This window comes from Aedes albopictus, chromosome 3 (genome assembly GCF_035046485.1).
Source record: "Aedes albopictus strain Foshan chromosome 3, AalbF5, whole genome shotgun sequence".
Classification (NCBI taxonomy): Eukaryota; Metazoa; Arthropoda; class Insecta; order Diptera; family Culicidae; genus Aedes; species Aedes albopictus.
This window is the reverse complement of record NC_085138.1, coordinates 119,089,187-119,103,757: the sequence shown is the minus strand read 5'-3', so window position 1 is coordinate 119,103,757 and position 14,571 is coordinate 119,089,187. Positions and strand designations below refer to the sequence as shown.

Sequence of the window (14,571 nt, the reverse complement as noted above, 5' to 3'; positions counted from 1 at the left end):
GTTATTTTTTGAATTTATTACGATGTATCAGGTAAAGTCATATAAGAATACAAATAAACTTTTATAAGGTATGAGCACATCGTAGTAGATGATATTCTGATGTTTTATTGCGATGAACTTTATTTACTCACAAAAGCGTGCGAGCGAACTCGCAAAGTGTCAAATGAATTCGCATAATTGCATACTGCGATGATTATACGACTTCGCTTGGTACTTCTCTTGTTGTGTCAGTCTATCTCGCATTGGTGTTTAGATGAAATCGCATAAAAGTACAAATAAACTCGTTCAAGTGTGCATACAAACTCGCATAAGCTAGAAGCGTTTATGTTGGCATTACGCGATGTGATATGTGATAACAATTAAAGAGTTTCTGTTTCACTGTAGATGCAGTGCCAAAAAGCTACAAGAAAGTGAACAACCATAATTATGGTTGCAAAGTTATCTTTATTTGTTTTGTTGGCTTGATAATCAACAATGGGAGGTGCTAGCCAGAGAGGAGCAGAGAAAACTGTACGGGAAATCGTTTTTAGCCTGCCAAACACGCACAGCGTAAGTGAACCAAGTGCATTCCAACACACATTGAGGTGAGTTAGAATATCATGATAATTAATCAGCTTGCTTCGGTTAGCTTCCGGTGTTGTGTGTGAAGTGTGGCTCGACAATCCAGAGGTCATTAGTTCGATATCGAGCTGACAGTTTTTTTTTATTATTATTAAATCGCATAAGATGCTAAATTGCATCGCAATAGTGCACGTGGTACATCGCATAAGATATCGCTTCAAGTCATATAGCACTATTATTGTTCCGTCAATGCACGTATAGCGCCTCCACTTTTGTACGCATAAGGCACTTTTGCTGCATCTTATGCGATGTAACTTTAACGCATAAAAGTACGTATAACATGAACATAAACTTCATTATACGTGCAAATTGGTTGTCTGGGGATCGGAACGTATTCTTGGAGGACTCCCGAAATTTCTGGAGGGATCTCAAGAAGAATCCCAGAGAGAATTCCTGTAAGAATCTCGGATCGAATTCCTGGATGAATCTTAGAAGGGAAGTAATTCTTTGAAGAGTCCTAGAACACCCTGAGCATCTCAGGAGGAATATCTGGAGAAATTTTAGAAGGCGCTGGTGAAATCCTTGAAGGAGTTCCTGGAGGAATCCTGGATGCAACATCTTATGAATCTTATAAGAAACTCCTGAAGGAATACTAGAAATTTCGCCCTGATGAATTCCTGAAACAATTCCTGGGAAAATCCTGGAAAGAATTCCTGGAGTGGTCACGCAACAAGTTCTTGGAAAAAATCGAAGAAGAAATTCCTTAAGGAATCTGGGAATTCCCGGAGCAATCCCTGAGAAATTTTTAAAGAAGTCCGGGGAAAAACTTCAAAAGAAATCCCGTCGTTGGGGGTGAGAATGGGTCAGAAAAGGATACTCAAAAATTGTTTGTTAAATAACAAATGCAATTGAAGTCCGAATAACTTTTTATTTGGTATGTATACTCTTCCATGTATTAATGAAAGTTTAGCAAGAAAGTATCACGTTATATGAATTACTTACTAAACAACAAATGATTGAAAATTGACCCAATCTCACCCCTTAGAGGGGGTGAGAATGGGTCAAAGTATTCGAAGTCGCCTATCTAAGAATATAAGTTAATTTTATTGATCATATCTAGTAAATCTACTTAAAATACAATGTAACCATGACGCATAGAAACATAGGTAACTTTAAAAGATGATAAATCCACCTAAAAGGGCTAATACAACCGAAAAAATAGTTTAAATTTGATAAAAAAACGTTTATATGTTGTATCGTCATTTTTAGCCACCATAATCATCTTCATTTAAAGTTTCAACCTCCATGAGAGGAGGAGGGAAGATTACAATGAGAGAGGGACACACTGAAAAATTGATTGAAAAAAAAACATGATATTTTTAGTATACTGCATAAAAAATGTTTAACCAAACCTTCCTTTATAAACTCTTATGTACATGATCATTGGCCTCTCAAGATAGAGGGTCGTTCAAATATTATGTTACACAACATTTCACATTATTAGACCCTCTCTTGCAATAACATTTAAACTGACTTGCCGTACACTAAAGGTTAGATGATGATTAGAGGAGCTGTCCAAACGCATGGGTTTATTGTTATAAATGATTTTAGGCACTGAACGTATGAACACACTCGCTTGACACTTCTTCGACATGTTTTCGAAAAAAAAGTGCTTTTATGAAGATACTGTAAACATGGCACCACTTTAAAGTCAAATGGAGACCGGATAACAAGTTGAAGTTTTAGTTAAGGTTATGTTCACTCGATAACTTGCTTGACCCAATCTCACCCCCATTCTTAATAATTGGACATAGGGTCGAAAATATTGAAATTTTAAATAAAAACTGCATTGACAACCCACTTTTTTCGTTGCATCAACCAGGTAATACCTACAGCTAGCTACTTATAAATAAATGTATGGTTAGGTGCTTGTGTGAAACATTGCGAAGGAGAAATTTTTTCAGAGTGATTTACTAGTAGTTTCATCATATAAGTTTTGCCACAAATTTAACAAAAAACGAATATTGCTAAACATCTTATTCTGCATCATGACGTTTAAAAACCTCTCCTCTTTGAAATTATATAAAGTTTTCAATATAAATTTGCGATAGTTGATGAGCTATTTCAAATTTTATGTTTCTCCGTTTTGACCCAATCTCACCCCCAGACCCATTGTCACCCCCATCGGCGGTCCTGAAAGAGCCGCTTATAGGAATCTCGGAAATAACTATTTACTAGAGGAATCTAAAATGAAATCTCTTTAGAAATCTCAGGAGAAGCTGGAAGAATCCCCGAGGTAAGTCCTACAGGAATCCTATATAAATCTCATCAAGAGCTCCTTGAGAATACTTGGTTAAATTTCTGGAGAAATCCCAGGAAGCATGCCTGGAAGAATCGCAGAAGGAATTCATAAAAGAATCCCAGAAACAAGTCCTGGAAGACTCCCAAGAGGAGCTCCTGGGGGAACCCCACAAGCAGGTCGAGGTCATAAATTAACATACTTCTCCTTAGCCACCGCGGCGTTTAGTTCCCTATATAACTTCTTGACAACAACGTTCAAGACACGAACTTTCTAGTATGTCAGAACAATAAGATCTAACATGCCAAAGAACTCTGTATAATATGCATACTAGCACCGCGTAACAATGACCAAATTTAACAGCATTTGAGAACTTTAAAACTTCTGAACAACTTAGCTGAACACATAAACTAAAAAAAAATATTGCCTTTCCAAGCTATAACTGAATTTGTTCTAACTTCGATATAATAATAACATTTACACATGTGGAGCGAACCTGGTGTGATGGTTAGAACACTTGACTATCACGCCGAGGACCTGGGATTGAATCCTACTCCCGACATACTCGCAAAATGTGAGTTCTTCCTTCGGAAGGGAAGTAAAGCGTGGGTCCCGAGATGAACTAATCTAGGGCTAAAAATCTCGTTAATACAGATACAAAAAAAAAACATTTACACATACGTCACCGATCTGTACGCAGAAGGCAACTCCTCCCAGTAAATTCTAGTTCGATCATCTGTTCAAACAATAAAAACTCTGTAATAGAAAACAGAAGCAGCAATCTGGTTGGTCCACAATGTTTGCAGTTGTTCGAATCACGCGTTTCCGTTTCTGACATGATGACTTGCTGGCAGCGTCGGTTAGCTGAAGGGCTGCAACTTATACTTCGTTGTTATTTCCTGCAGCCTGTCTGCAGCAGCAGCCCCAGCAAAAGTACCTATTGTTTCTATCAAAGAAATGCACATAAGAAAGCGAAAGCATTCCCGTAATAAAAGCATTATGTAGGTCAACAACGACAATCCAGGATATTGAATTTCCGTCACGCCGAGAGCTTCAATTTCAACAGCAGCCCCTTACATTGCATACCTAGTGTTAGGGTGTAAATTACATCAAAGCCAATAAGGGTGGTATTAATTTCCCCAACCCCGAACTCAATCTAATCACCCGGCGGTGGCGTGGCTTCCAGCAGACATTCCAATTTTCGCAACAATAATCCCTGCTGCGTTGTTAGCTTCCGACGCGGAATGAGCAGTGATTAATTCCATTCGATTGCCGTAATCCAGTCAGTCCGTGGCAGTTAGAGGAAGACATGAAGATAAATGCTGATCGTTATTGTGTCATCAAGCCCGAGTCGGGGGTCATTGAGTGAAAATGACGATTTCATAAACCATATTTGAACGCCTACAAAATATCAGATTGTTGCGATACAGCACAGCACAGCAACCGCAAAGGACGAACATCGACCGGCACTTGACTTTGCGCAATAAATCACCCACTTAGAGCAGTCACAGTATGATAATGACGAAAAATAATGCGGCTTAAAAGAAGGAGAAAGTCACAACCAATTTGCTGGCTCGGCAAAAGATAGTGCGGGAAAAACTTTTCCATGGATTAATTTCCAGTGGAGAGATTCTAGGGAAACTCTCGAGGAGGTAGGTTGATGCTCGAAAAGCGATTGTCTCCTATTATAGTTGGTTCGAATTTGAAGCAACTTCTCGAGATGATAATTCACAAATTGTTCTGATACACATTGAGAAATATCGTATTGAAAGCTGGTTTTATTACATATCAGATGAGTGCATAACTGACACTGTGGAAGATTACAAGTGGTAGTCGAAACACGCGTAAACTGATTAAACTCATTCGAAGAGGGTATTCTGCTAAAAGGTTCGAAAAGTCGGTACAAGAACATATCAGAGTTTCAATAACTTGTTCATACAGCGATATTACCCACATTTTTCTCTACCTAAGTGCTCATAGCATCCTATTTTGTTTAGTGTTCAGCAATTTTGACAGGTTGTTAAAAATTAACATATTTTTTTTCTTTTTTTCTATTGACTTAACGCCACAAATGGGACAAAGACTGTTGCCTTATTGGCAATGCACATTGGTCCAGGAGAGTGTCATTTTGGTAAAAAATCAATAACTTTTTTTCGAGACGAGATATCAATGGGGTGCCTTCGGCAACTTTTTAATGCATTTTAAGCTGCATCTTTTGTAGGGGTCGTCCATATTTTCAATTCATTTTTGCGAAATTTACGACATAAAACTTTTTTCTGGTGCATTTTTTTAGGTCAAAATAATCTACAAAAATATAGCCCAAAGTATACCAAAAAACTTTAAAACATTGGGGATAATCTAATTTACCCATAATAAGATGCACTTGAAAACTGTGATTTATTGATATTTGCAAGTGAAATTTCCTTGTCGCTATGTAAGGCAACATTGCATGGCATGCTTTGATGGCATTTAGGGGGCCGATACTATTAAGCACATTGCAACAACATGAAAATGCTTTATTATGGAGTTCAAAAATCAATTTTACTTCAATATTCACAAATAACAGAAGTGAGGAACCTTAAAATCATCATGGTGAAGGTCCTTTGCGTCCCCCATTTTAATTGTTGGATTTTGCCTCACGTTTTCTCAATAATGAATCTGGAGTTTGGAGTTTCGTCAAACTTACATACTTGGACTTTTCTACTGAATATTACCATCACTTGTCGTTCTTCCGACGCCCATGTGACGTGACCAGCCCAACACAGTCTGCCTTATTTACTTAATTTAACAATGCCAATTGTTTGATACATAACCTATAAAAAATCTTGATTCATGCGCCGTGTTCCTCTTTACCGCCAAGTATTATATCCGTCAAAGGTAACAAGCTAAGGAATGTTAGAGTAGCATTTCTATATATGATGGATCATTATTCATTATTATTATTTATTTATTTGCATCATCTGACATCTTTTCTTAATGAATTATAATGGAGAAAAGCCTCCTTGAACGAACCAGAAACATTCAATTGGACTCCCTCAAAAAGGCGTAAAAACTCCATGTCTTTTCAATTGAATTGTAAATCAATAATCTGTTAATCATGCTTCCTGTTATTTCTGATACCATATGAAGTAGAACACGCTTAGAAAACATTCTCTTGTGAAAATGGTCGGAGCTTAGACATCTACAAACAAAACAGAAACTGTATCAAAATCGATACTTTATTGTCCCTCAATGGCAATTGAGTAATGTCACATGCACTACACTAAGGATACGGGTAATGTCACAATAGATCTAAAAACTGGTCGCAGTGACAAACCCGAACAGGAAAAAAAAAGACATCTACACATTATGTGCGGCCTATGGGCCGCTCTGTTTTGATCACGATTCAAACCGTTTGGGAGAAATTGGTCGCATTTGTAGAGTAGAATATGCGTTAATTTATAAACTCTCTAGTTTATAATTTGTGAATAATGAAGTAAAATTGTTTTTTGAACTCCATAATGAAGCATTTTCATGTTGTTGCAATGTGCTTAATAGTATCGGCCCCCTAAATGTCATCAAAGCATGCCATGCAATGTTGCCTTACATGGTGACAAGGAAATTTCACTTGCAAATTTCAATAAATCACAGTTTTCAAGTGCATCTTATTATGGGTAAATTAGATTATCCCCAATGTTTTAACCCGTTAAAATGTAGTTGAATACTAGTAGAATTGTGTCACCTTTACAGATTTGAAAAATGTTTGCGCCATTTTGAGATACACGCATCACAAAATAGCACATTTTCAAGCTAAAAAAGTGCATAACTCTTTGTAGTGACGAAATAGCTTATGGTCGTCTTCGAGAAAAAGTTGCAAAATCATCCCATGAACATTTGTCTAGAACATAGTAGGCTTTGAAAATCGCACACAAAAAAGTTATCGGCCAAAAACTGGTTTTTAGGGGTCGGCCATGAAAACCGCTTCCAAACTCAATGAAAATGAAGAAATTAAATATAAGTTTGTTCAGCAAAGTTTTTTGGTATACTTTGGGCTATATTTTTGTAGAATATTTTGACCTAAAAAAATGCACCAGAAAAAAGTTTTATGTCATAAATTTCGCAAAAATGAATTGAAAATATGGACGACCCCTACAAAAGATGCAGCTTAAAATGCATAAAAAAGTTGCCGAAGACACCCCACTGATATCTCGTCTCGAAAAAAAGTTATTGATTTTTTACCAAAATGACACTCTCCTGGCCCAATGTGCAATGGAGTAAAGCATAGGTTCCCATACTTTCAGTTGCGCGACTCCTTTTTGCCTGCAGACATACTTTTCGCGACCCACCATAGAAATTCCCTCATTCGATGTCTGTTACAGTAAAATGTTCTACTGTCCCTCGCGACCCCCTGGATGAAGGCCGGCGACCCCCCTGTGAGGTCGCGACCCACACTTTGGAAAACCATGGAATAAAGATATGTTGTAGCCATCGAAGTAGCTATCACATTACCATACCTATACAAAAGGTACAGCTAGAGCTTGAGCTTGAGAAGCTTATTTGACTGTAGACTACCCGTTGGACTGAAGTTCCCGGATGGGAAGGGGGCCAACTCAACTTGCTGTTGGTCGGCTTGCCATTTTCTCTGTAGTTCAAGTACGATTCGGAAGACCGTAAAAGTAACACATACCGCGTCCTTTGAGACTGTGTGGTATGTGCCGACCATCACGATGGATCGTAAGGCACATCAGCCTGTGGGTACTCTCGAGTCGCTTCACGTTTCAATTGACCACTAGCGCATTCGATCATACAGCGGCCCCATACCGTAGTATGGAGATCACTACTGTCGCAAGTAACTTACTTTTACTCGAGACTCTGCCGAGCAATTTGACGCTATCTTCGACAGTGCCATTATCGCCATGCTTGCCCTTTTGCAGACATATTCCGCATGGCTTCCGATTTTCAGCTTATCGTCGATGATGACCTTCAATTGCTTCAGTGAGCGTTTAGAGTAGATCGTGCACCCGCCTGTGGTTACCGCAGGCGCCTGTTGTTCAGACTTGCGGTTGTTTACCATCTCCGTTTTGTGGAGCGGGAGTGCCAACTGTCTCAGCCTCATCCAGTCCTGTAGTTCCTCTTGTTTCACAAGAAGACAATCATAAAATATCTATTAAGAAGCCTTTTGCTAACATTTTAGTCGAAATTGAGCAGTATTATCGAAGGGAACGATTATCCTGGATGACTGGTGTAATAAGAGAGATAATGTAAAGTTTACTGTGAAGATGGAAATTGAAACGAAGGGAACGACTTCATCAACCAATTTCTGGTGCTAGCGATGGCCTTTTATATTCAAGTACACGTGAGATATATGTGTAGAGAAAATGGAGAAAATATATAGAAAGAAAGTCTTTTTTTTAAGTTGAACAAAAATACGGGACAGTGATTGAACCCAGAACCTTCTGCATATGAATCAGAAGGGTTAGCCACAAGACCACCAAGCTCGTACCGATACAAAAAATACAACAAAGTGAAAGTACAGTAAATTGTAACTGTGAGAATCCAGACCCCCTAGATTGTACCAAACCTACCACAGTCATTCACTTAGTTCTAAGACGTAGTACACATTGCATTGGTAAGGGTTCAAATAGATCCTAAAATTCTCATATACTTAATTCAACTGCCGCCGAACACGTAATTGATGGGCCATCCACTCGAGATCAGAATTCTTTCAACGTCAAAACAAGCAACATTAATTACATGCAAAGCATTTCTGAAATAATTAATGGGTGGCACACCGATGGAATCCAAATCCAATTTCATTTCTCATCAATAGTACAGTAGAACGGCACGCTACATTAGGTAATCACGTTTCATCCTACCTGCCACAGCCAATGTTCATCGACATCAAAAATGAAATGAATCCAAACCACAGAAACAACCACCTACATCACCACCAATGGAATTCAGATTAGCAAATCATCTGTATTTACCTGGTTGTGCCGCACACGGGCAATTCTCTATCCATCTCGAGTTCGGAAGCTGAGCTGCCGGTATATAATCAGAAACACAATTATATTTTCACTTTTTCGGTTGGTCTACCGCTGATTATTCCAATAAATCACGCAAAGAGAGCTTCCTAGCCCCACGCCCACGCATATCAGTGGTCACTGTTTGTGACCGTGTTGGCTACGATCTCGAAACTAGGTCAACGCATATTACCCAACAACGTGCCGAATTCAGCTGGACCACTTGTGCGAAATTTTCCAATTTGTCTGTCGCATGTCACATCACTTCGCACATCCGGTTCATCATTATTCATCCGGTCAAGGGCCCAACCCGCTCGTACACTCCCCCGAAATCACACACAATCCGAATTCTCGCCGAAACGTATGCCAAAAACCGAAATCGAACCGTATCATGTGATTTTTCACACCAGACTGATTCTCTGTTTTGGTTTAGACGGCCAAGCGTTACGCTATTTTCCCATCCCTTTCGGAAGGATTCAACTTTGGAGGGATAATTCCTGTGGGTGACACCTACACTGACTGAGCATAGCATAGGCGAAGGCACTCGTGAGAGCAGAGCCCTTCAGATGCTTGACGGAGCTGGTGTTTTGTGATTGGGATCTCATTCGACGCTCCGTTTGGTTTCTCACTGCATATGGGAGGAAGCTTTCGTTACATCCGACTTCGAGCTTTCGGTTAAATACCTACATATGTATGTTCAATCGGATATCTTTGGTTGAAGTTAGTAGAATTGTGGGAAAGAGGAAAACATTTTGAAAGCGGTTGAAGATTGATGTGCGCTGGCTGCGGCATAGGGAACAAAGGCAGAAAGTGAAGCAATGATTTATGATGTCTTGGGGGATTAATGCCTAGGTATTTTAAGAACTATCAAGTGTTCGGATTACGGTAATTAATCTTGCAGTAAACGGCGGAATGATTATCCTTCGCGTACCCAACGTCAATTTTGGATGATTTTCAAATCTAGAATCAGCTATGAAAAATGCATTTCCCAACCGAATTTTTTGAAGTCAATTGCATTCGCTCCAGATTTGTCCACATTTTCAAGGACCGCCATACGGAACCGGTTCACGCTTCCGTTCCGGAGTTATTTCAGATTCCGTTGGGGTCATGACCGGCCGGAAAATGACACATGAATGCATTTTACTCTGCATCTATTGTTATTTTGGAAATTTGCACATATTATACGCCAGGAATACAGAAACTATATAACTACAAGGAACCATTGACTTGAAATGAGGCAATCAAGCAGTCTCGTGAACCGGATATGTCCCGGGTGCCCCCAGGGAAGTGGCCAAAGTGGCCATTCTAGCAACATTGTCAGAATCAATCGTGCGGCACATCAAACTTCATGATTTGTCGAAACATGAAGGAAAATTGTCCTTCCAGGCTCCTAAGACCCCTTGGGACCGGTCTGGCCATACCCGGAATGTTCCGGATACCCTCAGGAAAGTAGTCATTTCTCAAACATAGTCAAAATCAACCGTGCGGCACCTCTAACTCCATAATATGTTGAAACATAAAGGAAAATTATCCTTCTAGGCCCTTATGGTCCCTTTGGACCGGTCTGGCCATACCCGGAATGTTCCGGATGCCCTCAGGGAAGTGGTCATTTCTCAAACATAGTCAAAATCAACCGTGCGACACCTCTATCTTCATGATTCGTTGAAGCATAAAGGATAATAGTCCTTCTAAACCCTTATGGCCCCTTGGGACCGGTCTGGTCATACCCGGAATGTTCCGGATGCCCTCAGGGAAGTGGTCATTTCCCAAACATAGTCAAAATCAATCGTGCGGCACCTCTAACTCCAGAATATGTTGAAACATGAAGAAAAACAGTCCTTCTAGGCCCTTATGGCCCCTTGGGACCAGTTTGGCCATACCCGGAATGTTCCGGATGCCCTCAGGGAAGTGGTCATTTCTCAAACATATTCAAAATCAGCCGTGTGACACCTCAAACTTCATGGTTTGTCGAAACATGAAGGATAACAGTCCTTTTAGGCTCCCATGACCCCTTAGAATGGTTCTGGCCACACCCGAAATGTTCTGAATGCCTCCAGGAAAGTGATCATTTCTACAACGTTGGTCAAATCAATCGTGCAACACCTCGAACTTTATGATTTGTTGAACCACAAGAAAATAGTCAGTCCAGTATCTTCTCACCTCTCGGGAATGGCCTGGCCATGGTATGTTCCGAATGCCCCCAGGTAAGTGACCAAGTGCCCGTTTCCACAAAGTTGTCAAAATCGAACGTGCAGCACCTCTAACTTCATGATTTGTTTGTACAAAGAGGAGTACAGTCCTTCGAGGCCATTATAGACCCTTGGGATCGGTCTGGCCACACCTGGAATGTACCGGATGGCTCCAGTGATGGGGTGATTTCGCAAATGTTGCCAAAATCAGCCGTGCGATACATCAAACTTCATGATTCGTCGAAACATGAAGGATGACAGTCCTTTTAGGCTCCCATGACCCCTTAGGATGGACTTGGAATGACCACACCCGAAATGTTCCGGATGCCCCCAGGAAAGTGGTCAATATTGCCATTTCCACAACGTTGATCAATCGTGCGACATCTCAAACGTCATGATTTATCGAAACATGAAGGATAAAAGAAAATAGTGAGTCTTGATCCTTTGATTGTTAGAAATGCCTAGTGTGCCCCGTTAGGAAATGGTCGAGGATAGTATTACCCTAGGCAATACTACAACGTTGTCGAAATCAATCTTGCGACATCTCAAAGTGCATGATGCTATGAGAATAATCATCCTGAAGACCTTTGACTATTTGAGACCAATCGGGCCTCACAGAGTTCGTTTCGGATTTACCACGGGAACTACTGTAAAGGCTCCATTACAAGCAGAGGTATGCAAACATTTTATTGCAAATGCTGGGCTAGCGAAGAAAAATGCACATGCAAACGATTGAAAAATAAAAATTTCAAAGTTTAACATCGAATTTTGAAGTTAGAAGTCACACGGTTGATTTTGATAACATTGTTGAAATGGCAGATTTGGTCACCTCCCTGACAGCCATGGTAGGAAGCGGAGGAGAATGGAAGAACTATTTTCCTGCACGTTTCGAAAAATCTTGAAGTTTGAGGTGTCACACGATTGATTTGACCAACGTTGTGGGAGTGGTCATTTTGAACACTTTTCTGGGGACATCCAGAACATTTCGGGTGTAGCCAGGACGTCATGGGAGCCTAAAAGGACTGTTTTCTCTCATGTTTTGACAAATCATGATATTTGAGGTGTCGTACGACTGATTTTGACAATAGATATTTGAGAAATGATCACTTCCTCTGGCCGGATGAGGCCAGACCGGTCCCAAGGGCATAAGCAGAGTTGCGAAATATCAGTCATGTCAGTTGACAACAGGTTTTGCACCACCGATTTTATACAAAACTCAAAATTTTTAATGACTAACATACAAAACTTGTAAAGCTGACCCACATATTCAAATTTCATCACGGTTGATTTTTAAACGAATTTAAAAGATGGCCTATCAGTGATATCTACCCGCCATCGCAATCAGTTCAGTTGTGATGGAAAAAAGAAAAGTGAGGGTGACTCAAAAGAGCACTCGCTAACTTGGATCGCAGTCAGCCTATCAGAATCGGCGGTTTGCCTACCATTGATAGTGACAGGGAGCACCTCTGGTCATAAGGGCCTAGAAGGACTATTTTTCTTTATGTTTCAACATCATGAAGTTATAGGTGTCGCACGATTGATTTTGACGTTGTGGAAGTTTCCACTTTTGTCACGTTCCTGGGGGCACCCGAAACATTCCGGATATGGCCAGCTCGTTCCCGAGGGGTCATAAGAGCATAGAAGGACCATTTTCCTCCACGTTTTTATAAATCATGAAGTTTGAACTGCCGCACGATTGATTTGACCAACGTTGTGAAAAGACAGTTTTGACCACTTTCCTGGGGGCATCCGGAGCATCTCGAGTGTGGCCAGAACCAGTCTAAGGGGTCTTGGGAGCCTAAAAGAACTGTTATCCTTCATGTTTCGACAAATCATGAAGTTTGAGGTGTCACACGGCTGATTTTGAATATGTTTGAGAAATGACCACTTCCCTGGGACATCCGGAACATTCCGGGTATGGCCAGACTGGTCCCAAGGGGCCATAAGGGCATAAAAGGACTATTTTCCTTTATGTTTCAACAAATCATGGAGTTAGAGGTGCCGCACGGTTGATTTTGACTATGTTTGAAAAATGAACACTTCCCTGAGGGCATCCGGAACATTCCGGGTATGACCAAACCGGTCCTAAGGGGCCATAACGGTCTAGAAGGACTATTTTCATTTATGCTTCAACGAATCATGAAGTTCGAGGTGCCGCACGATTAATTTGACCAACGTTGTGGAAAAGATAATTTTGACCACTTTCCTGGGGGCATCCGCATCATCTCGAGTGTGGCCAGAACCAGTCTAAGGGGTCATGAGAGCCTAAAAGAAGTCGAGTCAAGTACAAGACACTGAAGACGACCTTACAGTTGAGGTCGAAATACGTATCTGTCAAAGGATGCTATTACTTAGTGGAATTCAAAGGAACCGTACTTAACCCGATTTTTTTTTATTTATTTCTAAAAGAACTGTTATCCTTCATGTTTCGACAAATCATGAAGTTGGAGGTGTCACACGGCTGATTTTGAATATGTTTGGGAAATGACCACTTCCCTGAGGGCATCCGGAACATTCCGGGTATGACCAGACCGGTCCCAAGGGGCCATAAGGGTTTAGAAGGACTATTATCCTTTATGCTTCAACGAATCATGAAGATAGAGGTGTCGCACGGTTGATTTTGACTATGTTTGAGAAATGACCACTTCCCTGAGGGCATCCGGAACATTCCGGGTATGGCCAGACCGGTCCAAAGGGACCATAAGGGCCTAGAAGGATAATTTTCCTTTATGTTTCAACATATTATGGAGTTAGAGGTGCCACACGGTTGATTTTGACTATGTTTGAGAAATGACTACTTTCCTGAGGGTATCCGGATCATTCCGGGTATGGCCAGACCGGTCCCAAGGGGTCTTAGGAGCCTGGAAGGATCATTTTCCTTCATGTTTCGACAAATCATGAAGTTTGATGTGCCGCACGATTGATTCTGACAATGTTGCTAGAATGGCCACTTTGGCCACTTCCCTGGGGGCACCCGGGACATATCCGGTTCACGAGACTGCTTGATTGCCTCATTTCAAGTCAATGGATCCTTATAGTTATATAGTTTCTGTATTCCTGGCGTATAATATGTGCAAATTTCCAAAATAACAATAGATGCAGAGTAAAATGCATTCATGTGTCATTTTCCGGCCGGTCATAACCCCAACGGAATCTGGAATAACTCCGGAACGGAAGCGTGAACCGGTTCCGTATGGCGGTCCTTGAAAATGTGGACAAATCTGGAGCGAATGCAATTGACTTCAAAGAATTCGGTTGGGAAATGCATTTTTCATAGCTGATTCTAGATTCGAAAATCATCCAAAATTGACGTTGGGTACGCGAAGGTTATTCGACTGAGTTATTAGGGGGCGTCCATAAATGACGTAGCTTTTTTTGAGCGATTTTTAATACCCCCCTCCCCCCTCGTAGCATTTCGTCACAAATTCAAACACCCCCCTCTATAAATGACGTAGCTTGTTAAACAACCCCCCCCCCCCTTAACAAAATTTTCATGTAAAAAAAATCGAACTTAGCTCTA

At 40.7% G+C, this 14,571-nt stretch overlaps 1 protein-coding gene across 4 annotated transcripts in view; it reads right to left on the bottom strand.

Annotated features, from left to right (window-relative positions):
- The window catches only part of LOC115263581 (GTPase-activating Rap/Ran-GAP domain-like protein 3), a 598,953-nt gene that overhangs the window by 458,561 nt on the left and 125,821 nt on the right, over window positions 1–14,571 (bottom strand). The window contains exon 1 of one of the 4 annotated variants that reach the window (XM_062855943.1): window positions 8,827–9,681. The exons of the other annotated variants lie outside the window; for them this stretch is intronic. Coding sequence (XP_062711927.1) covers window positions 8,827–8,861 — 35 coding nt within the window. The 5' untranslated portion in view covers window positions 8,862–9,681. Of the gene's footprint in view, window positions 1–8,826; window positions 9,682–14,571 lie in introns of those variants that run through there. 4 annotated transcript variants of the gene reach the window in all.